This window comes from Chiroxiphia lanceolata, chromosome 9 (assembly GCF_009829145.1).
Source record: "Chiroxiphia lanceolata isolate bChiLan1 chromosome 9, bChiLan1.pri, whole genome shotgun sequence".
Taxonomy (NCBI): Eukaryota; Metazoa; Chordata; class Aves; order Passeriformes; family Pipridae; genus Chiroxiphia; species Chiroxiphia lanceolata.
Genome location: NC_045645.1, coordinates 6,844,326 through 6,870,801, shown reverse-complemented (window position 1 = coordinate 6,870,801; position 26,476 = coordinate 6,844,326). Strand labels below are relative to the sequence as shown.

The window sequence follows — 26,476 nt, the reverse complement described above, 5'->3', positions numbered from 1 at the left end:
TGTTCTGTCCCAAATCTTGCCTGTCTGCAGCCAGTTAGCACTGCCTGTTTCAATCTATTGCATAGCTATGTCCTCGGGTAAGATTCAAGGTTAATTCAAGGGCATGCTAAAACTTGTTGGGACTTGAGGTAACCCAGAAGGTTTAATGTTTCCACCAGCTGCGATAACCATGAGCTGAAGTTTGGGTCTGCTGATTGAAAAGCTCCTACAGAGACAGAATCAGGCACATGTATTAGTGGCCTTTGGTATCTGATAAACTGTGTCATCACTGCTTACCTATGATATGCCCATCATAAAGAGTGCCTGATTACATGGCTGGCTTAATCCATATAGCATGAAAGCTGACATTTTATATTACTTTATATCCTCTCGTCCAGCTGAGTTCACTTGTGTGGAATTAACAGATGTCAGATTTGGACATCGTGGGCATGGATGCCACAAGAAATGTCTAAATAAACCAACCCTTGTGCAGTATTGTTAGAACAGGTCACGGTAAGAAATGGCAAAGAAAGGGAATGTTTTGTGGAACCCTGTAATATTTTCAGGAGAACTCAGGGGTGAATTAAGCTGATACCACTTGGAAGCTAAAATCTTATCCTAAGGGTTACCTGAAGTAAAAGCCTCCTACTTTTTTCTGAGATAAGTCTGTGTCCATGAACATCATCTGTTTCCCCATGGTGTATTAAAACATTTGCTACAGCAACTGTAGTAGTGGCATAGTGATCTCAACACCAGCTTAGCAGGGTACTTCCTATTTGGGGTAAAAGACCAGGTAGGCTTTAATTACCAACATGTCTTGGAACACAGTGTGTCTCACAGCCTTGAGCTCATCCATAAAATTGAAGGGACAGTGATTCCAGGAAACCTGCTACATCATATCGACAGTCCTTGTTCGCTTTTGAAGTTTGAAGGCAATTAGATGGATTTGAAGAGCTGCCTTTTTAAGGGTGGAAACAAATTAAGGCGCTGCAAGTGTTAAGAAACAAAACCTCTCTGCAGGCTGTGCTTTGCAGGGCAGACCTGTGCTCCGATGGGGGGTTCATTTGGATGCTGGGGAGCATGGGAGGAAACCACCCACCATCTTGGCTTCACATGCTGGATTTGTGACTGGAGAGTGTTACAGAGCAGAGCTGGCTCACAGGGATGGACACAACTGTAGAGATGTGAGTTTGGGAAAGGGGGCATTGATCACCTCTTTCTTGTGCAGACTCCTCAGACCCATTCTGGATACTACAAAATGGATACTAGGCAAGTCACTGCTTCAGATACAACCAGATGCTCCTGGTTGTTTGAGGAGAAAACTGAGACACAAGTTCTTCATATGTTGTGTTGTCTGTCCTGCTGGCTCAGTTAAAATGCTTTTAACCTCAGGATAAGGCTTAAATCCAGAATCAATTGCTTTAAGATATTCCATTCTCTTGTATTTTTTCTTTCCTTCGCCCCCACCTCTGTGCATGTTCTATATGAATCATGGAGGGGACACACATACACAATATACAAACAGCTCTAGCAGCTGATTGGGCTGGAAAAAGACAAACCTCCAAATATTTAGACTTTTTTTGCCTACGTGTATTAGCTCCCTAGGTCATGATGTGGATTTCCAAACTTCCAACTGATGGTGTTGCACAGTCCTGGTACAACACCAGTGGTGACCCCTCTGTGGGAGATGTGGGGAGGATGGAGTTTTTGAGACTGACCTTGTTGCTGGAAACATGAATGTGAAAATAAAGGGTCAGTCTACCACGGGGCTGTGACACCTGCTGAGTGGAAGGGCTGCAAGTGGGGATGAATGCACTGGAATTAATTAATGCAGGTAATGCTTATAATTTGGGAAGTGCTAGAAAATCCAGTGGTGTTTGTTGCCAAAACAGTGGGTTCTTTTGCAGGGTAACAGAGAGTAAAACTCTGGAAGGGACCAATGACATGATGGGTAAACACTGGAATACATTCTGATAGCAATGTGGTGATTTGGGTAGCTTCTGGTCCTGACAGACTAGAAACAGCCTGTTTGCAAGTTTAAAAAGAGCAAGTCAGTGATTTCCTAGTGCTGGGTACAGAGCGATATCGCTTTTCCCTCCCAGGCATTTAGATTTTGTGTCTGTGCCTTTTCCAAACAAGTTATTACTATTTCCTCTGCTTTTAAGAAATGCAGCCAGAGTATTTTTACTGGGGTGAGTGTGTGTGTGTAGGTTGGTTTGGGTTTTGTTTGTGGGGCTTTTTTGTTTGTTTTGTTGGTGGGTTTTTTGTGTATGTGTTTCGCTCAATATAAGACATGAGAAGCCATTAAAGGCAATCAAAATAAAACCCTACAAAGTGCTGGTTGGATCTGTGGTTAACCCCTGTTTTAAGAAACATGAGCTTAGTTTTTGCCCGTGTGTCCTTTTAACACTATGAATCAGCTCTGTCAGAAAGAGCCACAGAGAGAGGAAATCCAGCCCAGAATTGAATGAGTTGCTGTGGTACATCATCTGTTACACCTTGTGTGCTCCAGTGAGACAAAGTGGTTAAAAATATTGCTACTACACCTTTCCATGCGTTAAGATGGCATTCTCTGAGCACGTTGCAAGCGTACTTGTTTGATAGACTCCCTGGTTAGAATCAGTACTTATTTTCCTTGTCAGGAAGAAAACAAGAAAAAAAAAAATGAAAGGAAGGTAATTGACAGCAATCTTTAAGGGTCATCACAGTATTTGCCTCCACTTTGATTTTTTTACAATGGCTTTAATGCTGTGAAATTATGGACTTCTTTTAAGTCTTCTCATTTTCTCTTACAAGCAGACCACCTCACATTTTAAACATCTGCAGTAGTTCCAGCAATGAAACCAGGGCTATTGTAGCACTGAAAGCTCTAAAATTGCAGTGATTCTCAGTTGGATAGTGATCCACTGTACACCTGGAAATGTAGGTGTTGGCCTCAGGGAGCTATATTTGGCATAATTTCCTCCTGGGGAACAGGGCACAATGGGATCACAGTTTCTCCTGGTCTCAGCTGTTGAGAAAATCCGTGTCAGGCCTAATAGCCAGTGCTCTTTCCCCCTTGATCAGCTGGGCTTTGGTCTTTGCTGAGTTGAATTGTTCACTAAATGAATAGCTCTCAGAATACAAACTTCGCCTGTTATCCTTCCATTTAGGAAAATTGAGAGTTTTTAATCTTTTGTACTCTGCATTCAAGAGATGAGAGGAAAAAAAACCCCACCTAAATGCTTCCATTTAAATGTAAATTTTGACTTTTCAAGTCTGGCAAAGTAGGGTGTTTGTTTTTATAAACAATATATATATATAAATAAAAGCCATGGAATTGAAAGAACAAAACCCTGCTCTCGTGGATATTTTTTCCACATAGTAATCTTTGCTCTCATCATGTTACATATTTTTTTTTGTTTGTTTCTTTTTACTTTAAAACTAATTTTGCTGTGAGAACAAGAGCAGAAGATGGTTAGAAGGAAATACTCTGGCACTGGCTTGTGCAGAGAAAACATGCCATCTGCCTAATGTGCTTCATCTGGTGTCAGTCTAAGATGTGTTGTTTGGGTTTAACACGCCAGTCACCAGCCTAGAAAGCGTTCAGGCAGCAGCTCTGCCACCGACTGCCCCAGCTAGGGCTCCAAATCCTTCCTGCTTTTCAGGGACTATGCTCACTCTTACATAGGCCACAAAATTTTGGGCAGGAGATACATCACCTACAGTGTCCTCGCATTAGAGCGTGAGAGGCATTTGTGCAAGGAACAGAAGTGGTTTGGGATATATTTTTACCCTTCACCATATCATAGGTAAGAAGCAAAAGCAAAGATCCAGCCTCAAAGTGGGTTTTTTTCAGAGCTTTGACTGGCGAATTGAAGGGCTGGTGGTGAGGATGTGATGGTGTCTCCAAAGCTTCGACCTTCTCTGCTTCGTTAGGAAAGAGCCACTTGGCACAGCATCACACAGAGGTGTGCACTTGAGCCCCAAAAGCAGAAGAGCCATGCAGTGAAGCCCTCCTTGCTCAGGACTGACAGGTCTCTTCTGTCTGGAGATGGGTCACAATGAGCTCAGTGTCTCTCCCTGCCCCACTGTGTAGTGTGGACTCGGCTTCCTGGGGGGGACAGGGCATGTTTTGGGGCTCAGAGCTGTGGTCAGAACCCATCAGTGGCCAGGTTTCAGAAACAGGGCCACCTTCTTTAGCAGAAGTTTCCTCTTTCAGTCGCAGAAATCCTGCCTGATAAATGGATGGTGCACATCTCAGCTGGGTGAATGTAGATGGTCACATTTTGTTACACAGTGTGTAATAAAGACTTTAGCTTATTTTTTTTATTAAGAAAAGACGTTGGTAGACAGCTTTAAATGTCTGCCTGAGGACAAAACGAACTGAGTTTTGTAGATAGCTGGGATTTTTTTTCTTAATAAATAAATAAATGGAAAGATTTTTATGTTGATAATAAAAATAACTAATGCAGAGCTCCTTCCACTAGTGCCTGGAGACATGGACAGATGTGGGATTTTGAAGGGATAAAGAATTGAAATCTTTTGGCAGGTAGTTGCTACAAAAATGACTATCCTTCCTGCTTCTTATTACAGACCAATATTCAACAAATGAAGAGTCCCTGAGAAAGCTAATGATGACAGGATCAGGTTCCAGCCATCACAGATAGCAGAAACCTCCTCCCTTCAGAGAAATCTGAAGTTAAAGTATACCTTGGGACTTTCTCAGACTCACAATGTGGTGTGTGGGAGTCTAAAGAGGAGGAAACTGCCAGGGAAACTATGAAAAAGCAGAGTGAGTTGACCAAAAGTTTGGTTTGCTCATGAGTTTTCTGCCAAAATTTTGTGCAATCACTTTCTGCCTGCAGAGACCTTTGAGTGTGCTGATGTGTATAGTTGGTTCCTGCCTTGCTGTGTGGTCTGTTGTTGGAATAAGAGAGTAAGCCTTGTTTTCTCACTTTTACCCTTCTGATTCTTCCTTCCATTCTGCTGCAGAGGGGAGAGAGCAAGTGTCTGTCTGGGGCTTATCTGCCTACCAGGCTTAAATCACTATATTGCTTCACAATGCAATGCTGTTGTAGGGTCAGTCTCCTGCAGTCTCCTGGAGAAGTCACTAACATGTATTGTAGAACTGGCCAGTCCCTCCAGAGTTTTCAACCTGAAAACCATCAGTGACAATGCAACATTTAGGAGAGCAAAGATGAAATGTTGATCTGATGTATTTACAATTCAGAGCAAATTGCTTTGTTGTCCATTACAAACAGCTGTAACAGATACAGAGGAGAAGAAGGATGAAAAAGAGTTTAAAATATTTCTTTGTATTTAAAGATGCATTTTTACACACACATATACTTAGAAAGCTGTATATATACACACATAGAAGAAAAAGCGTGGAGAAACTGCCTAAATCTCTAAGTCAACCACTGGTCATGTGGGACAGCTACTGCTGTCTAGGGTGGGAAATATCCTTCTGAGTCCTACTGTACCTTTGTTTAGTTATGTCCTGCTGGGTCCTCTTGAGACTGTCATTCTGATTATTTCTTACAGCACTGTGCTGAATCTTGAGTCTCTGATCTTGTGCAAGAACTGAATATTCTTTCTGTAGGAAATGGTAAAAAATGACATAAAAAATCCCCAATATGTGCTTGCAGGGGAGACATTGTCTTTGCGATGTTGTGGCTCTACTTATAGGCACAGTTAGCTGACCTGCTGTTTGGCCTCACAGGGAGAACACAAGGTGATATTGCCTGCAGCAATATCACAGAACCACAGAATGGTTTGGGTTGGAAGGCACCTTACAGATCATTTAGTTCCAGCACCCTGCCATGGGCAGGGACACCTTCCACTAGGCCAGGTTGCTCAAAGCCACATCCAACGTGGCTTTGAACAACTCCAGAGATGGAGCATTCACAACTTCTCTGGACAACCTGTGCCACCTCCTCACCACCCACACAGTGAAGAATTTCTTCCTAATATCTACACTTGCCCTCTGTCAGTCTGATGCCATTCCACCTTGTCCTATCACTACATGATCTTGTCAAAAGTCCCTTTCCATCTCTCTTGTCACCCCCTTCGGGTACTGGAAGGTACTATAAGGCTTCCCTGGAGTCTTCTCTTCTCCAGGCTGAAAAATCCCATCTTTCTCAGCCTGTCTCCATAGAAGAGGTCCTCCAGCCCTTGGAGCATCTTCATGGTCTCCTCTGGATTTGCTCCTGCAGGTTCACAGCCTTCTTATGGTGGGGGCCTCAGAACTGGATGCAATACCCCAGGCGGGGTCTCACAAGAGCAGAGGGGGAGAATCACCTTACATAACCTGCTGGCCACACAGCTTTTGATGCAGCCCAGGGCACCACTGGCCAGTGTGAGTGGTGGAGTATTGCAGGAAGAAAGTTTCAGACACAACTGGTGCTGATAAACGCCTTTCAAAAGGCATGACATGTTGCGCTTTCAGTTGTGAAAGGAGATCCTTCCAAAATGTCCATTACATTTTAGCTTTTATAGCACTGTGCAGATAATAAATACTGCTAGATGTAAAGCTCAAAGAAAACATCCCACAGTTTGGTGCTAAATGTGATGCTGGGCTCTCTCTGAGTAGGAGAAACTAAAGAAAACTTGTTCTTCCTGTTGTGAATGAATTCTGGGACAGCAAGAGACTATCAGGGACAATTCTATTTTGTATTTGCATGCTGTCCCTCCCCTCAGCATGTATGTCTGATGTATAGTCCCTAATCTCTTTCAGTGTTCTTGTGTTCCTGTTTATCAGCTTTCACTTTTATCTCTTACTTGGATGTGCTTGTTGCTTGCCCTGAGTACAAGAAAGGAAAAGACACAACTTGGAAAGGAACAGAGTAAGACTGATGACCATGGATAGCTTCTGCCTGCGGCAAGGCTGTGCCAGGAAGACAAAGAGAGTGAGTTAGTTTAGTGAGTTAGTTTGGTTTTCAGTTGTCAGTCACTAGTAAGGCATTTGCGCAATGTCCATCCAAGCCTTCCCATCTTCTCAAGGAAGTAGGATGGCCACATAACCCTTGAATGACACATTTAGTGTTGTCTCATTCCACCTCACTGGGCAAGTTTGCAGTTTGCATCCAGGTATGGGGTTTTTTTTGTTTCTTACTCCTCACAGATCTGTGTAAAATGAGAGCAACCCTTACAGGTCCTCTAATAGGTCCAACTAATCCAATTTTCTGGGTCTGTTCTTCGTAGGTGGGAAAAGCCACTCAAGGGCCTGTTTAAAAAATTTTGCATGTGTAAAATGAGCCTTTACCTTTGATGTCTAGCTTGTAGTTATCAGTGGTTTGGGGGTTTTGTTGAGCTGAAAGCTTTATATAGAGCAGGGCCTACCTTACAGTAGTTTGTTTAATCTCTTTTCAGAGTAGACAGTTTACACTGTAAAAATATACATACTTTTCACCACCAATCAACACCTTAACTTTTAGGAACTGCAGAAGTCTCATTCTGCAGCATAAATTAAGGTCTAATTGGAAAATAAAACCAGTGATGCTACATCAAACCCAAGGTCTATTTGGCTCAGTATCCCATGACTTATTGCAGATGCTAAGGGGTAGACTAGAGAAAGGCTTCTGACAATGTGTAATTTGGGGATTTTCTGATCGAGAAATTATGTTCACTGCCTTGAGTGGAATAACATAATGGAATCTTGTTCTTTGAATTTATCTAATTGATCTTTGAGTTTACCTGTGTTTTGGCCAAAATCTGGTGGCAGTGAGTTCTGCAGTATAAGTTAATTTGAAAAACACTTAATTATGTTTGCCTTAGGTCTACTGCCTGATGACTTTATATTCTGCCAGCTGTTACTTATTTAGTCAGAAATAGTGAATAATGATATATATTATTTGAGAGACTAGAGAAACTGGTTGTTATAGAGTTTGATTTGCATACACGTAGTTTGTCCAACTGCAAGAGTTCCAAGGAAATTAGGGGACAGGGAGACATAACTCCTAGCCATTGTTTTTATTCTACCACTCTTTGCCTTTGTAATTAGAGGAGAGGCAGGCAATGTCTTTGGGCCTTATTTATGTAGTTGTAAAGACTGTGTTCCTTGGTCAGAAGATTCTGCAGAGGTATAATTAAAAGTTAGTGGTAAAACACAAAGCTATTAATACTGCTATGAAGTGGATAGTTGAACAGAAATTCTTGACCTTAATATAGTTGCAGGTGTATAAGCAGCAATTAATGATGCCTGAAGACTTTAAATGACTTGTGTATTGTCACACAGCAAGCAAGTGGCTGTCTAAGGAGCAGCACCAAGGAGTGTTAAAACCTTCAATACAGCTACTGGGAGCATTTCAGCTGAGAGAACCTTCAGAACCAGACCAGAGACAAATTTTATTATCTGGTGAAAACATGGTCATTTAGATATTTCTATTTCATAACCTAATTTTCTTGCTTTAATTATGAGTGTAAATAACAGTTACTGCCTCAGCTTCTCTCTCCCTTGCTCTCCTTAACTGCCCTTTTCCCTCTTGCTCTCTCTTACGTTCATTCTTTGCTTATAGTAGGGTTTCTTCCCGCTTCCAAAAAGCTGTTGATTCTTTTGTCACAAATCTCCTCTCTCTTTTCTGAAGAGCCCTCTTTCTGTGGAGCCAACGCTTTTCAGTACCAGAGAAGTGAGCAAGGTAGGATCTATAGAGCTTGTTCTGTGGGGCACGTGGTGGGGACACACAAGTGATGTTTGAGACAGGCAGAGCCACATGAGATCATCAAAGCTTGGGGTGAGCTAATGCCCCAAGACCCAGTTCAGTTCCACTGCTTTATTCTAGTATTTTGGGCAACTAAAAGACTTCAGAACTTGTGAAGGTCAAAAACCATGTTGCTGAGTGTTTTTGCATGTTTGCTTCTATATGAGAGACAGAGAAAGGATGAAACAGAGCAAGGACTGTCCCTCTTCAGGCTCACACTCCCAGTTTTGGCCTGGGGTCAGACCCAAAATCCAGAAGAGTGTATTTTCTGGTTCATAATCATTTAGCGTAAAAATTATACAAGAATTGTCCATGCAGCTGATCCAAAAGTCTTGTCTAAACTTGATCTGGGTCTTAACATTGTCTCTTTGGCACCTCTCTAATTTAATATGCATTTGAACAGAAGTGGCTTCTTGATAGAGCCTTTCACCTCCAGGTCACCCTTTCAAATCCAATTCAGGCCTGTCATGACCAAATGTTTCTACCATCTGACGGCTCTTCTGTGTCCTGTGTGAATTGCTGGCTTCAGTCCAGGAGCTGGTGGACAGGTGCCTGAACTGCAAAAACTGCCAGAGCTGACACTAACTGGACATCTCTGCAGAGGGGTCAAAGAGTGGATCAGCCTGGCAGATGAATTAATACTTAACTTGTATGCACTGTGAGGCTTTATATCTTCAAAGTGCTTTACAAACGTCAGCTAATCCTCAGGAGGTGTTGTTATCTGCACTGGCAGGTGAGAGAAGCAAGCAGATAAAGAGCCAGCACCAGAATATGCATGTTGCTGACCTCCCACTCTGAGGCCAAAACTCTGAGTTTAGCTCCTTTCAGGGCGACTGATGGGCACACCAGAGGAGTAAGGTTTAAGCTCCTTGAAGGAAGTTCCATGTTCTTCTGGGGATAAAAGCATCCCTTACTTTTTAAGACAGGCAGGAAAGCAGTATTTATGGCCATGCCATCCTTTTCCTGTATGAACCATGGACCAGCTGAAGTCTCTTCTCCATCCACCTCGAGGCACTGGGGAGTCATGTCAGATTATGCCAATCATTAAGAGGTATCTTTATTTAGACTGAGAACCTGCCATGTAACCGGACTGGTAAATGTTTCTGAAGAGCAATTGGGTTGGAGTGGTTCATTCTGAAAGACAACAGCTCATGGAACATCATTGAAATGTTCAGAAAAAAATGCTTGAAGTGCTGGAAGATCATGCAGAGTCAGTGGTACTTCAGTGTTTGCAAGCTGCTTCTGCAGGGACACTTAAAAGACATTGTCAGACTGTGTAAATTTGAAAACAGAAAAATTGGCTTTTGTGCCTCATATCACTGAGAATAAGGGTGGTTCTAAGGTAGCATTTTCCTTTCTCTGGAAGCAAGATGAGGAAACTTTTTTTTAATGTTTTTAACCTTTAGAAGGTTTTTAAAAATAGTAACCCCCTTTCCTACTATTAATTTCTTGTGTAAATAATTGCTGTTGTTGCCATGGTGTTTACAAGGATGAATGGAGCAGGTAGTCTGTGAGATGATGAATGGAAAGAGAAGGATGTTGTCCCTATGGTTACAAAGAGATAGTGGCATACCTCTGAAACAGTGCCTCTAATAAGGTGTGCATTGTCTGCAAAACTGGAGATGACACTGTAGGACTAACTTGTCAAAGGTTATAAAGAATGGCAGGAGAAAATGTTCTTGGGAGTATTTAACTTTTTTTTTTATTTTTTTTTTTGGTGAGGATTTATGCTGACCCTTTCAAATTTTGGGGAAAATATATGGGGAGAAGGTAGATGTAAGAAAAGTGATTTGGGTAACATTCATCTTACCAGGCATCCAAACCCAGGTATTTCAAGGGAGACTTGAAAATGTGTAGCACAACCATACAGTTTGAATTCCACCTCATGTTCGCTTGGATAATCAGAAGGAAACAAGTGCCACACATCCCTAAAGAGTGATCCAAGGCACTGGACAGAATTCTCTGCATCTGAAAGGGGAAGGACTGGTCCTTTCTAGCTGAATATTGACTGTTGACCACGTGATGCTGAATGGCCAGTTCTCCTTTATTTTGCTTAGGGGCACATTGTGTTTGTGTTCTCTGGTGTCCCCACTGTGAGCATTGCCAAAATAACTAATGGTGAGAGAAGGTGTGTGTGTCAAAATGGATGTCTTTGAGACCTCTGAAAAATTTTCTTCTGAGAGATCCTGTACCTGAGGAAGCATCAAAGAGCCAGTCTTTTTGGTATTTCTGGATCTCTTCTGAATGACAAGGGGCAAACTCCTTATGCTGTGCCAGCTGTTTTATGCCCGTTTGCTCCCCGCAGCCGTTCAGCAGTAAAAGCACAAAGTCTGCCTGGAGGCTGTTACATTCTCTACAGCTAATGACAAGCCATGGTTTCAGCAGCCTGTATAAAACATTATAAGGAGTTCAACCCACCCCCTGTATGAAATATGAGAGTGAAGAAGGGTTTTGGACGCTCTCTCGCTAAACCAATTGCTATGCCCAAGAATTAATAAAATCCATATTGAAGTGACAGCTGGTGGACAGAGCTGGCTTCTTCCTGCATCACTTGGCTCTCTAGTGGCTCATGTTCTGGGTTCAATGCACATTTATCCTTTTATTATGGCATTTATTGATTTTTATTTATTTATGTATTAAATCTCTGTTTCCTAAAGAATCATAATTGCGCTGTTCAAAATCTAAGTTTCATCATATCAGCACTAGCTATTAACATACTTCTTCCCTTTTTCTCTTTAATGACTGACCTTCCAAAGGCATTCAGTGAATGAAATAAAAATGCAGACAAGTGAGAATATATTTTCTCATCGTGAACCGGTTTCTGTACTGCTTTGACTATTTCCTCTCTTGTCAGTATATGTGAGTTCTTTTCCTTAATCCATGATTTCTTTCATTTTCCTCACCTCCTAATTTATATGTATATTTCTCAAGCTGACAGAAACTTCAGACTGACTCAGTAGAACAGTGGAAAGTGAGTGTCACAAAGGTAGGGATTCAAATGAACTTTAGAGCAGAAATTCGTTTGCTTATTTATTTATGTTGGTTTTATATGGTAAGTGGCAAGAAGAGATAAAGACCATTCTTTTCAAGGGAGAAAATGTTAACTGTTGTTTTCTAAGGAAGTGAGGTTCAATCATTGTCTCTGTCAGTCTAGTAAATGATTTCTGTTTTGAGACACGGAGAAAAGACAGACCAAGTCTGCCTTTGTTTTCTGGAACTGTGTAACCTGGGTCATCCAGGTAATTATAGCTTTACTTAAGAAACAGAGAATGTGGGAGAAAAACTCTGCTACTGCTTGTAAGCACAAAGAAAAGACACTTGAGAGAATTAAATTTCATTATGATTTGTATAGGGCTTATGAATCATTTTACATTCCACCTCTAAAGCAGAAAATGATGACTTTAATATCATATTGTAGGACGACACTGGTAAGTCCCTCAGAAGGCAGCTATGGCATCCAGAGATATTGGAGCCTGGTTATTCATTACCTTCTGCTTAAAAGCTGGAGCAAATGCTACTATGAGACTTTGACACCTCCCTATTTATTCCCATTCCTACTTGTAGGTGCTACTGCAATAGAAGCCCTAATGGGGGTGGGTTCTGCTGTGCACATACTGACAGATACCCCTGGAGTATAACAGCAGATAGCACTGGGTTAAGTGTGTTTGTATGTGCTCCTGTAAATGCACATGTACATTTATTTACTTCATTCTCCCATTAAAGTTCTCCCTATCTCAAAGACAAACAATTTCAGAAGGTCATCCCTCTGCTGACTTTTCTGAAATTGCCATCAGTAGGTGACATTATATATTTAATAAAATGTTAATTCTATGATCCTACCTAAATTGTAGGAGATCAGTAATTATGTCAAAATCTTCCAGAGAACCTCAACTGAAATATGAAATTTATTTCCCAGCTTAAATTTGCAGAATGGCAGTGGGTGAAACAGTTCCTACACGTAAAGTGCCTATGAATATGTATGACTGTAAAGAGAGAGAAGAAATACCATTATTGTTCAGGAACATATCATAATTCTTGAGAAGCTTGTGTGCAAACAAATTGTCTGCTACTTGGTCTACTAGTTGAGGCACAAGGTAGCAAACTTCTAATGTGCCAGTGACTGGACTGTTATTGTCCATTTTAAGGCCACAATATCTTTGTGTCTGAGAATAAAGGGATTTTTTTTTTTCCATTAGGAACTCATGTGTTATATTAACAATGCAGTGGATTATTTTGTTTTGTAATGGAGAATGCTCAACATGTTTTCCTTTGATAAAGTAATGAATGTGAGAAGAAATGTGAAACTGAAATACTGTTCTGCTCACACACAGCAGTGTCTGGAAGTGGTACATCTAACTCGAAATTACTCTAGCAATGTTTAAAAACTTTCTGAATAGGATGGACAACTGCAAATTTGGACTATATTTAGTGTGCAGGAAGATGTGAAATAGAGTGATTTGTAGGTTCTGTAGGAGGGTAAGGAACAAAGACCAGAAAAAACAGTTAAATAGTTATTGTGAACTGACTTAAGGAATTACTTTTTAAATACTTTGAAATGAATAACTGGATAAATGTTTTTAAACACCTGTCTGGGTGATGAGCTATCTGTGGAATGTCATGGTTTCCAAATAAGAGATCTGGAAGCTTAATCTTTAGGTGAGGGTGATATGTGCGAAGGACGCTGTTCCCTCACAAACAACCGTTGTAACCAGATTATTTGAAAATGGTTTTGATGAACAAAAAAGATCTTCAAAGAAATTTCACCACACCAGGTGATTTTCTAATATTCTCTGTGGCACTTTTATCAACAATTTTTTTTGAGTGAGTGTCCTGGAAGAGTTTAGAAAATAACACTCCAGTGATACTGTGTTAGACTGGATAACCTGATAATTGAATAGTAAACTGAGGCTCAGGTTACCCATGTTCTGCAGGTGAATTTCTTGCTGGATAGCCTATGGAAAGTTATTTTAGTTATCTGTGCCTCTGCATCTCTGTTTGCATCTCACCTTCTTTTGGAAACAGCTTGAAAACTATGGATGAATTAAGTATACTATGACACACCAAAAATCATACAGCTTATACCAGCACTTTTATATGTCCTAAGACACAAATTGTTCTAGTCTATTGTTAAATATCTCACTGTGCTTCTTGATTACTTTATGTTAGTAACTATGTTCCTATAAAGAATTCTGCCTCGTTCTAAAATAAGTATGACTTAGGTCACTGACTTCTGTGTGAAGGACATTCATGCTTTACAAATACCCAGTTTAACTAGATTATCTGCTCACTTCATCAAATCACTGTTTTGAGACTCCACAGCATGTTCTGTGTTATGGTGATATGCCAGTGTGCATCTGATCTCATCAAATTCTGTTTGTGATGGGGAAATTATCTCATGAAAATAGTATTACTTAATCTTGGTTTTAATTTCTGTATGCTTGGAGAGGAAGAAAATTCTGTGTGGTGTTTCATCCTGTCAGTGCTAATCTTTCTCCTCAGTGCTGTATCTCCAAATAGCAGATGTGTGCTTTATTGCAGTGTTGGTCCTCTATAGCACAGCATAAAGTTTTGGCAGGAGCAAACAATTTATTGTATTAGAGTCAAACACAATCAAATGTTCCTTTTCCTATGAAGCATGGTCAGATATTGATATTGCATTAGCTAACATTTTAACATAGCAGAGCCTTAATAAGATACATTATTACTCTCTCTAGGCTGTTTAATTAAACTAAACAGTCGCTGTGTATTGTACATTGGTTTTCTGCCAAGGGAAAGTAAATCTGTATTATATTAGTTTCACATACCAAATTATATTCTCCCCCCTTCAGAGACTCTTTAGAAGAGCTGACACTGCTGTCACATGAACTGCACAATACAAACTGCCTTCCTATGTCATGGGACTGTCCTTGTAGCTCAGTGTTCTCCAGTAGCCTGAGCAAGTTGTGTGTGCAGGGAAGACTTGTGTCTGCAGAGCTACATGTTGTATTCCATTGGCCAGGGTCCCTGTTTGCTGCCAGGGAGTACAGGGATAAGCATCATAACACCTGTCCTGCCAACAGAGCTCTTCTCCATCCCTCTGTTGAGGCAGAAAGATCTGAACTCTGGTCGCCAGGATGGCTCTTACTGGTGCTGTGGTGGTCAGGTGGCAGGAGTGGGTTTGTCACTGTCACATCACATTATTTCCTCAGGTCCAGAAGTTTAAGAGTTTTGGGAAACCGGGTAATCCAGTGGCGTGTGCTCTGGTATTGCTCTTCAGTGCTGGGCATTGCTATCTCTGCTGCCAATGGCACTGTACACAGTGATCAAGGTGAACATTCACTGCTTCCCACTGAGGACATGGGAAGGGTATGGGCAGAGCAGGCACTTCTGTGCCAGGGGGTCCTACTGTTTTCTTTTAAAGCAAGAGCTGATGCAGAGTCACGGAGAGAGCTGCAAGCAGAGAGGCATTCAAGGCACATGCTTTTGGGAGTTTTTCTGTTGAATTACTACTACAAAGCAGAGTAAGACAAAACATTTGCAGTTATTTCTCCTTATAAGCAAAAATAAATTGCACAGGAAATACTGAAGTCTTTTTTACACAATTTTGAGCCTGTTTTACCTGGCAGAAGTGTACATCTGCATATTGTGATGCGGAGCTGTGCAGAGAGGGCAAAGCTGTGCCCAAATAATCGTGCTGTAGAACTGGAAGGTGCATATTTTTATCAGTGGCAGTAAACCCTGTATCACAGTGGAGGATGATGCTTTGGCTCTATTTTGCACAGTGTCATGTGCACAATGTTCCAACATTTTCAAGAACGGTGAAGAAATGTCTGTCATGGTCCTGTGTTGTGTTTCACATGCCCCCACAGAGAGGCATGAATGGTTGGATGCATCACAGCAGTGTCTTTAGCATGGCTCTGGCACCATGGTTAGATTCAAGAATGGCTGTACTGGATTTATGGGAGGCTTCATAACACAGTTATGATTTATCTCATGCTGAATGTTTTGTTGTTGTTTTGTTTCCCTCAACAGAAGATTAACCTGGAGTTCTATATTGACATCCATGCCCACTCCACCATGATGAATGGCTTCATGTATGGGAACATCTTTGAAGATGAGGAAAGATTTCAGCGACAGGCTGTTTTTCCCAAGCTACTCTGTCAGAATGCTGAAGACTTCTCTTATGTAAGCAATGTTTTTCTTAACTATATTTTCTTAAGGTTTTTTCTTTTCATGATAAATCTCTGTCTTTACTGGATTGAGTAAATTTTATTTCAGTATTAACAAAAGGCTACTTAAAAATGTTGTTATTATTAGCTACCACTTTTCCTCTTATACTTACCTTATCCAGAAGTGGTAAGTTGTGATCTTATGTATGCCATCAGACACATGAACAAAAGCAGGCTCTTCATCTTCCATATATAACCTTAGGTTCTGAATTTTTGGAGCACTTTGTTTTTGTCAGATCTTTTGTCTTTTGATCAACTGGATCAGCTTTATTGTTCCATTCTTTTTTATTATTTTGTCAGTTATTTTACTTTTACACTCTAAATAATAATTTAATAACAAACAGAAAGAAAAATAACTAGCTTGAAAAAAAAAGGTTAGGTAATCTTCTGTTAAAAGTTGTGGCAAAGGCAATGTATGATTTTGAAATTCTTTGATATTACCATGGAAAACTGTTCTGGAAGTAAATGGCAAGCTCTTCTAAATGAGTTGAAAAGGGGCATATGTTTTTTGAACACATTTCAAATAGAGTAGAAGAGCTCCTTAGCACACAGTCATTGCAGTCACTGTGTAGAAATCCGTAGATTTAAGACTGGTCCAGTGTGTCCAAGTATGACATCCTGGCCCTTTCCATGGGCTCTTTTGTGCACCAGTTTTCCCTGAAAGCTGTGCAAGTAGAGCACACAATGCCCAAGACTTCCTGCAACAGCTTGACTGCTTCTCCTGGCACATCTGTGGAGCTCCCAGTGAAGCTGCCTCTACACAGCTCTCCCTTGCTCAGTCTCTGACATCCCCTTTTTGCTTATACTTCAACCTCCTGCTACGGAGAAATGAATCTGTGTCTCCTGTCAGAGTTTGGGACAGCTGGGTCATGGTGCCTGCCTCTGCTGCAGTGCCACCCCAGCCAGCTTGTGGCAGAGGTGGTGGTAGAGGGAGGATAGGGACCCTGCACCATTCCGAGTGTTTAGCTCTAGAGAAACAAAATTTAAAACAGATACAAAAGCAGGCAAGTCCGCAAGCAAAACAAAATGTAATTGAAAGAAAAGGCCGTTTTCATCATGGCAAGAATGCTGGCCTAAAGCTTTCTCATCAACATGCAGGAGATAACTTTTTTGTCTTCTGTTTCTGCGTCTTGCACTGTGGAGTTTGGAATTGAATGTCGAAATAGAGCTCTGCCATTTTTTCTTGACAGATGTGATCCAGCGAAAGGAAGGAAGGACCTTAAACCTCCCAACTCCCATTCATTTCTCTATTCTATGGTAGTTTGTTTTACGCAAGAGTGGAGAAAAGACTGGATCAGTCTCTGACTTTTCTAAGGCTAGGCAGAAGATATCCTTTCCTCTTTCTTTTCTACTCTGAGGAAGAGGGGCCTCTAGTAGACCAAACATTTCCCTTTTCTCCTTGGCATCAGCAAAGGCAGCTGTCTGGGTAATGCATGGGAGGGTGTGTGGCTTCTGTTGCTTCCTCTATTGTCTCAAAGTATTGTTTAACCATTGTCAGATTTGTTTAACAATTGTCTGTATGTTTTGGGGGTTTAGGGGACTGGTGCTGTGTGAAGCTTTCTGCAGTCAACCATTGCAAGGGTTTCTCAGAGAACTGTCCAAAGTGCAGAAGACCAAATCTAAATGAGGAGGAACAGCAGCTGTATCTGTTCCCAGCTGTTTGGAATCTGGGGAAGAGGGAGTGGGGTCCAAGAATCAGCCTCTTCTTATCAGAGGAGACCTCAGTGATTGAGTTTCTTATCTGCATCTGATTGTTTCAAAAACACATAAGGGGCATTCACAGATCATAGCAATGAAAACCTGCAATTGATAGGAGTTGAGAAATTTTGTGCTCAAGGGTGGGGATTTCTCTATGCTGTTGTGGGAGATTAAGTGTTCCTCTTAGCACAAGCCTTGGTTGACAAAGGGAAAATCTTTGAGAAAATGATGTATTTAGCCAACAGCTAAATAAACAGCACAGTCTCTCCCCTTTGACTCTCGATCTCCTTCCTGTAGGAGCTGGCAGTCAGATGTATATGTTGGCATCCAGTGCACCAGAGTTCAACCTCAGTGCTACTGGCACTTGGTACCATTGTCTTCCAGCTAACATCCTACTGGTCTCTTGAGGCTGGAAGCTTTTTTCCACCATCCATCCAGGCCATTCTTCCCAGGGCAGCTGAGTGGATATAAATGTTGGAAAAGGAGAGAGCCACCAGCTATCTGATGTGTGTGAAGTGACTACTCCTGCTGTCTCCAAGTAGGAAAGTCTGTTTTCTTCTTTTCAGCTCTAACCATGTGGGCTATGTGACCAGTTGGAAATATCAGGTGAAGAGAGGAAAGGAATACAGAACTTCCTGCATTTAAATTGAGGGGAGGGGGGAAATGTGCTGAAGACTTAAAATAGTGTATGTAAATACGCCCTACTGCCTGCTCAAAGGGAAGGGGGGGAAGTGCATCGTTAACGTTACCAGGCTGGTGTTTGAAAGTGTGGGAATGGACCACTGTTGTTACTAATTAATTTTCCAAAGCTTCAGGAGGTCTCATTTACATTGTATGCTGCTGCGGCCATTTGTTGGGATTATAATACTTCAGCAGCAGCACTTCAAGTGAAAACTGGCGGCTGCATGAAGTGTTGTCCATAATTGACTAGCTCCATGTCTTCACACAGCACAGAGACAATGTTCCATTATGCTATCCATTGACAGTATCATTGAAAAGATTACTCTCCTTAAAGCATCTGTCAACCTTGATTGATTTACAAGGGACAAAGAACTGAAAAGGTTTGAAGTGCGGGTACAATTTTTGCCACCGTTTAGCATACATAATGGTTCTCCTTTGATGTCAAAAGCTCATCTTCTATTAATAATGCAGAGGGCTTTTGAATGCAGGCTACTTGTATGGAGTTCCACACTAATAACCTACTTGCTGTGAAATGGGATTCACTTTGGAGAAGCAGTCATTTGGGTTTTACATGTTCGGAATGAATCCCAACTCAAAGGGATTTATTTCAGTGCTCTGCATGATTGCAGCTGAGCCCGGCACGGGTTAGGGAAAGCAGGCAAATCCTGGCCTGCTCCTCCAGCCGAGAATCTGGCAGAAATCACGCAGCCAGATGCAAAGGAGCATGAACAACAAGCCTAAGATGATGCGATCAAATGCCTTGTGCCGTTTTGTCTGGCAACCTTCTATTAATATACTTTAGAGTGCATTTCATGCCTGGGCTGCTTCCTTCACCTGTCATTTCCAATAGGCCTTTTTATGTAAATGACAGCATCTAAGGGAGATTGGTGATTAGAGTAAGGGATGGATAGGGGATTTGTACCCACATGGCTGTTGTAGGACCAAATCAGAGTCACCCAATGTCTCTGGACTCGTCCTGTTGGGCAAAACATTTGACCTCGCAGCACTCTGGAAAGCTGATTGTGGTTTACAGCCATAAGCTCTGAAAGGGACCAGAAATTCCTCATTTGCACATGACTTCAGACACAGAGGCCTGCCTTTGGTTTAGATATGAGCATGTGAAGAGGAAAGTGAAATAAGGGCTAGGAAGTTTTGCTCCCAGATAAATAAATGAGACATTCTTGGGCAGCTGCCTGGGCAAAGGGGACAAAATCTGTAAGGAAAATATTTTATATTTTCAGTGTTTAAGAAGGATATTTTTAAACACTGGGGAGTAAATATAATCTGTATGAAAGCTCTAACAGTGAGAGCTGACAAGCTCTTTTGATAGGCTGACTCATTGGGTTTTAGGAGCAGCTGTTGACACCATGTCTGAGTGTATTACACATCAGCCATGGCTAGGAGTAGTTGCAGTATTTGGAGGGGTGTTCTTCATTTGACCTTTCTTGTTCTGGAGAGTGGATTAGTCATAACGACCAGACACAAGCACTTGAGCATTTCAAGAACCTGCTAGTCTTAGGGGTGACTAATTTTGACCTCTGTGACAGTATGAGAGGAGACCATCTGTTCTCTCTGGTTCATTTAAAAGAAACAACCGCAGCCATTCTTGAATGGCTTTATCACTTCATAAAGATTGCTTTTCTCTGCAGTTAAAGGAAAAAGGCTTGGCCTGATCTTATTAGTTTTTGTTTTCCTTTGGACTCTGAACTGGTGGAACTTGGGATACCTTCGAGTTCTCATTTAATTTTCTTGTATTCGATCTCCCAGCAGAGCACCTTCCTTAGAAATACCGTTTGTCCTTTGTGTGCCATGGTTAGCCAAAGATCTTGATAAAAACTTCGGGTCTCATTATGCTGGGCATTGGGTAATGACTGAGGAAGTCCACAACCCCAAGAACTTCCAGCCGTGCTGGGAAAGAGATAGAGAGTTGCTGGGAAGTTATTTGCTTGGAGAAACTGGAGAATAAAATTTGAATCTCCCAAGTGCCAGTCTGGTTTCTTTGTCAGCACTTCCCTATGTTTTATACTGTGCTCAACAGTGAAGTCTCTGGACAATAACCCACCCAGTTTCCTTCAGGGAAACGTGTTGTTAACCCCAGTGCCATAATGCATTTAACTAAAACGTATTTTGGAGAGTATCATTGTCTCAGCAATATGAGAAAATTCAGATATGGAATTATTTGCTCTAGTACTTTTTGTTGTGTTTTTTTGTTTGATTGGTTTGTTTTGGCTTTTTTGGTCTGGATATCAAACACTGAGCAACAAAGAAAAATATTTTAATCTCTCTCTATATTTTACCTATTGCCTTTGACCCACACGTTCTGGGTCTGTTGTTTTCATTTCAACACCACCCCCTTCATCCAAGCTCTCTTAGCGAAGACGTGTTCATTCCAGAAAGCCTCTTCCCACAGCAGCCTCGCTGGGCTCTTGTGATTTACCCTGGCTGGATGTCTCCCTCTTAGTCTTGGGATCCCTATTATTAATCCCAGTGTGTTTTGGGCCATGTGTGAAGGAAGTACTGGTACAAATGCTTGAGAGAGTAATATCAACTCCTGAACACTAAATGACCAAATCCCAATAATCTGTTCCGAAATAATAAAGAACAAGTTTGTGTTGCATATGGCTGGGCAGGAAGCAACCAGAAAGTTGCTCAAGCCTAGCATTTACCCTGAAGTAAATTCCAAACTGATTTGCACCATCATCTCCTAAGTGCCTCTCTTCTGTTTTGGCAAAAAAAAAACTCTTGTCCCAAAAAGGCCAAAGCTGTTGTATTCAGGTAGGTTTTGTTAACATCATGCAAGCTTAACAGATCTACTCAGAAATCTCTTAAAACCTCAGCACAACAAATGATCCTACCTCCTTTTTTGTTGCCTTGTACTGAGGCATATCCAGGAAGACAAATACAGCTATTATGTGCTTTAGCACCCCTCTGGGATGTATTTCTGCTTGATGCTTCTTGGCCGTGTTGCTCCATAAGTTCATTTATTTATTTATTTTTCCTGGAGGCTGGGTGAGGCGAGAGAGGAAAAGTGTTTCTGGTGGCACAGGGAACAGATTGTAAAGCCTGTGTTCCTAAGTGTTATAGACTTTGGTCTCACAAGAATTGTGCCCTCTGGAGAGCCTCAGCAAAGTGAAACTGCTCCATTAGGTCGTGCTGCACCAGTCCACCCCTCTTTGTATACAGAGGGTTGAATTCGTATTGCAAAGAGAAGGAAAAGTGGTGGGGGGTGGGGTGGAAGAAGTTTTTGAGCAAAACAGGTTTTTTAGTGCCTTCTTGACTTGTTGTTTGTGTACATAGCAGTTGTCAGTCCCTTCTCCATCCTCACACAGCTAGAAATTTAGAAAATCCGCAGAAGAAACAACTTTTCATAGCAATTTTATGGCGTATTTTCAAAGACCCTCGTTACTCTAACCTAATGTCAACATGCTGGGAGCAGGTGACAGCCTCCCAGAGCAGCAGAAATGAAAGGAGCTCCTATAGATTTCCCATGCAAGCTGCTTCTCCTGCAGAGCACTGTGAATTCCCTCAGCTGGGACAAACTGTGCTGTGAAGGAGGGGTAGGAAGCTGGTTAAGAGCTGGACACCCATTCCCCTCCCAGGATTTTTTTTTTTTTTGGTATTACCTCTTTAACTCTGTGATATTTTAACATATGTAGAACACAACTCTGGTTCAGAGAACTGTTCTGGAGCAGTGAGAGATCCTAGAAGGAGTTTGAGCAATGGGTTGTATTGGGTTGTCCTGGGAGCAATGTACAATATGTTGCCCCTCCTTAGGAAGGTTGTAACCTCCTGATTTAGGCCTGCAAGTGAGCAGAACATCTATTTTCCACAGAGCAAACCACTTTTTCAGACTATTGACAGCAACTGTGTGCATGATGGGTGTATTTTCCTTTCTGCTTTGCACTGTCCTAAGTTTTTGTCATTTGTATAAATGATTACAAAAGCACTCCCAGGAGACCACACACACACACTCATAAAACTACTGTAAAGAGAAGCATTGCAGACTATTGCTAGAGGCTATTTTATTGTATATTTTGAGGAAACGTCTCATTTTCTCCTGACAAATGGAGAAAGTGAGAACTCCAGAGACTCGAATTATTTTCTAAACAGTGTGATTATTCTGCAGAGCTTAGACTAGGAAATGCCACCATTGGCATCTTTGGGGAAGGATGTGCTCTGAGAAGCAGAGGCTGCTATCAGTAAAAAAACAGGAGGAAAAGCACATATTTTCTTAGAATAGAGTCATAGAATCAACCAGGTTGAAAAAGACCTCTGAGATCATCAAATCCAACCCTTGATCCAACCGTGCCGTGGTTCCCAGACCATGGCACTCAGTGCCACATCCAGTCTCATCTTAAACACCTCCAGGGACAGTGAATCCACCACCTCCCTGGGCAGCCCATTCCAATGTCTGATTACTCTCTCTGTAAAAAATTTCTTCCTAATATCCAACCTAACCCTCCCCTGGCAGAGCTTAAGACTTGAAGCATTTTGAGATCCTCTATTTATGTCTATTACTGGTTGCAGCTTGAGTTGTCTTTTTAAAGGGAGAAAAGTTCCAGACTAACTCTGGTTAATGGGTGACAAGTTGGGCATAGGTTAATGTTTGAGTAGATGACATTGTCACATGTGGTTAAGTGCACTTCTGGTGACAGGGAACTGCAGACTCACTGAAGGAGAAGCTGAGAAGACCTGAGGAGGGATGTTTTGGGAGACAGTACACTCTGTGTGTGCATGTTTGGGATGGCAAAATCCAGCAGCAAGAGGAACTCTGAGTTTTGCTTATAGGATGGAGTGAAATCTGCCTCCTCCTCTTTTTTTTTTTTCCCAAGTGGGCTGTGATGAGCTGCTCAGCTCTGTAGGGAAACCTTTGTCTGACTCTGTGAAGGTGCTGCAGGTGTTGTTTAAGAAGCTCTCTCAAAAGAGCTGCTGTTTTGATTTGGATTCCACCTGCTGTGGCAAAGCCAGTGGACTCAATAAGCGTCTTCAGTGCTGCAGCACTGGGGGAGGTGGGAGCTGTGAGTACAAACAGCTTCAGTGTGTGTGAGGATGGACCCTGGTGAATGCGGATTGCAGGCCAAGCCCCTGCACTGGTGCTGCCAGTGTGACTGGTACAAGGTGCAGAGACAGGCAGCAGGCTGTGGAGACCTGCTTCAGTCCTGGAGCTGTACAGCAGAGCACAGATATTAATGAGCAGTAAAATGAACAGCTACTGTAGTTCTTGCAGGTGAACAGCTGAAACCCTGAAGCGTGAAGCCCGGTTACTTTTCTGACTACAGAGCTTCCAAAAAAAGAGAACTCATTTGGTAGTTTTGGTCTTGAGGCATAAACTGAGAGCTTATAAAGCTCCCTCCTTCCAACCTCTCTGCTAATGACCATGCAAATATGTGTTTTTATCAGCAAACTTAAGCAGGCATGACTGAAAGACACTTGGGAGGGATGGGGAGCGGGAAAGTTCTGGTATTCCTTAACTGCACATTACAGGGATAATGAAGCCCCTTAGGAAGCAGATGTGTGTGTGGTGACAATGTACCTTTAAACTGTTATTTCTCTGAGGAGAACTGCTCTTTAAAGCCTGAGAATGTGGTGCTAGGCAGGTTGTGTTCATGGTACTCTTACAGAAAGGGTCATTGCTCTCTGCTTTCCTCTGAGCAGGAGGAAGAAAGCAAAAAGAGACAGCTAGTGGAATGGTGAAAATCTCCTAGGATTTGAGGCTATTTAGTCTTCAAATTTCAGTTTTAGGCATTCTCACACTCTTGGAACAGGTCAAACTGTTTCAGTTCTCCTCTGCATGCCTTTTCTCAGATTTCTGCAAATAAAATTCTAGATCAGAGAATATTCCCCAGTTAAACCCAAACTTTGCCGCCCACCTCAGTGTTTCCTACCAGGCATAGAAGTTACGAAACAAAATGCTGTCAACTGCAGAGCCATCTGTGAGAGTGACTGAGCCCTATTCACAGGAATATTAGTCCAATCTAGCTGTTCCTAATGGAACTGGAAAAACTTCAAGAAATGGGATTCCTCTTTGAAATGATCCTCAACTTTTCAAAACCTCCTCTTCCCAAATTTCAGTAGTCACAATTGATTTTGAGATAAGTTTTCCTCCTGTGCACCAGAAACATGGCAAAGCTGCAAGAGGAGATGAATTGTGGAGTAATTTTGACTTTGTTCCCATTTCATCACATCTCTGCTTCCAGAATCCTTATCTTTGCCTGCTACCTCCTTCAGATCAGCTGTCTGCTTTGGGTATTTTTTTCTTTTTCTTTTCTTTGCTATCTTTTTTTGTTGTTGTTGTTAAATAATTCCCTCTATGTTTTAGATACTGACTTAGTAGCTTGTTTGTCAAATAAATTGGAAGAAGGCCGCCTGATAGCAGCCTCCCAAATGCCATGATTTCCAAGTCTCCAGACCCAGTTGGCATGGAGTTGATAGTCTATCACCAAAAAAACCCCAAAACACTAACACATATGTTTTCCAGTCTATTAAAAGAGTTAATGGAGCTGGTGAGAGATGGGTGTGATGAGAAAGCTAAGTTGGCTTTTGAAGTGAGAAGTCTCCTCTGTGCTTCCAGAGAAGTAAGGAGATAAGTTTTACTTGTAAGATAGCTCAGTGGGCAACCAGCTGCAAGAATGGCAGGGTGAAAGCAGTGAATGCTGGACACATCCTGGTAGGAATTGGCTCTGTCCATATGAGGAATGAGTGAGATGTCAGTGGCACCCCTCTTATAACTCCCTGAGGAGGGGCAAACAGAAGGGTCACAGTTTGTAACATTGCTATTTGCAAACTTCTCTGGCAAAGATTCCAAAGCCAGTGCCTTTCTGTGCTCTCTTTCTGACTTTTGCAGACTTCAATAAAGCATTCTAGAAAATGAGAGTGAGTGAGTTATAGCTGATACTGTAAAACTCTCCACTGAGATGGATTTGACATTATCTGGGCTCCAGTCCATTTCCCAATGGCACGTCTATTCTTCCTTGATGACAAGTGTGTCATTCCTTTTTTCTAGAGCTCTAACTACTAACTTTTTATTATCGCTTTTTTTTTTATGCTACACTGGGGCAGTGAGTTGAGGGTTCATAGAGGTCAGATCTGCTTTGGATAAAAAGCTTGTTCTTCATCTATGAGAGCAGCCTCAGTGGATAGCTCTGGTGAGGTTGTAATTGAGTCCTGATTGCACTTGGCCATTGCTGGTATTGATAAATGGAGAACATGAAACAATTTCTATGCATAATCCCAGTTTACACCAGTAGGTAAAGTGTTTATTGCTCAACTACAGAATGAGCAAAATGTGGGACATTTTTCTGGTTTTGGAGTGGGGTTTTTTTTAGGAGTACTTAGGCTGAGTTGTAAATTACAGTTATAGAAATGGCATAGGGTGACCCAGCATATTTTTATGTGTTATAATATGAAACCATTCTCTAATTATGAATCCTCTTGGTGTTTTTTGTCTCTGCTCTTCTCCTGGAAAGATTTCTAACATGATTCTCTGATTTTTGAGAGTGTACTTGAATGTCCTATTGTAAAGCACTTCCTGGACCTACATCATCTAGATATGACAGCAATTGGGAAGATCTCTTAAGTCTTAGTTTCATGCAGATACTCTGTTTGTGAGGAGAAATGATCTAGAAAACATTCACATGGACACTAGAGCTCAGATTTTTTAAGATATCTGTAGTTCGCTACTTCCTTCCATGGGCACATCCACAGTCAGTTGTGTGACATTAGATGTGAACAGCTGGTAAAATCTGACGGGTTTCAGGAACCCCCCGGACCTTGATACAGCAGAAATTCATCTTCTACAATCTATCAAAGCCTGTGATCAGATTTCTGTCTGGTTGGCGATTTTCTGAGTCATTCGTATCATGTTGTTTTGTTTCTTTCCGGGTTGGAGAAACACCTTAGGGCTGATCATAAATGATGTGCAGTCCATACCCTGATTCCCATGACAGGAGCCTGGCAAGGTCTGACCTGCACTGTGGTCATACTTTGTTCCTCTTTTACTTAATGTGTTGACCAATTTCAGAAGATGACAAAGATTAATTCTCCAACAAGTTCTGTAGGAGAAGGTCCCTTTGTCCTGCCATCAGTAAAAGGTAAGCTCCCATCCATCACCAGCTGGACAGAGCCTGCTTGACATTTCAGCCTTTTTTGGCATCTCTTTTTTCCACTGAAAAGTGGATCCAGATTTACTGGGGTTTGCCTCCAATTTTTCCTTTTGTGTAACCCAAGGTT

General features: G+C 41.7%; 1 protein-coding gene across 1 annotated transcript in view; it reads left to right on the top strand.

Annotated features, from left to right (window-relative positions):
- Window positions 1-26,476, top strand: part of LOC116790940 (BEN domain-containing protein 5-like) — a 910,541-nt gene that overhangs the window by 792,197 nt on the left and 91,868 nt on the right. The window contains exon 10 of the mRNA XM_032696479.1: window positions 15,672-15,824. Within this exon, the coding sequence (XP_032552370.1) occupies window positions 15,672-15,824 (153 nt within the window). The remainder of the gene's footprint in view (window positions 1-15,671; window positions 15,825-26,476) is intronic.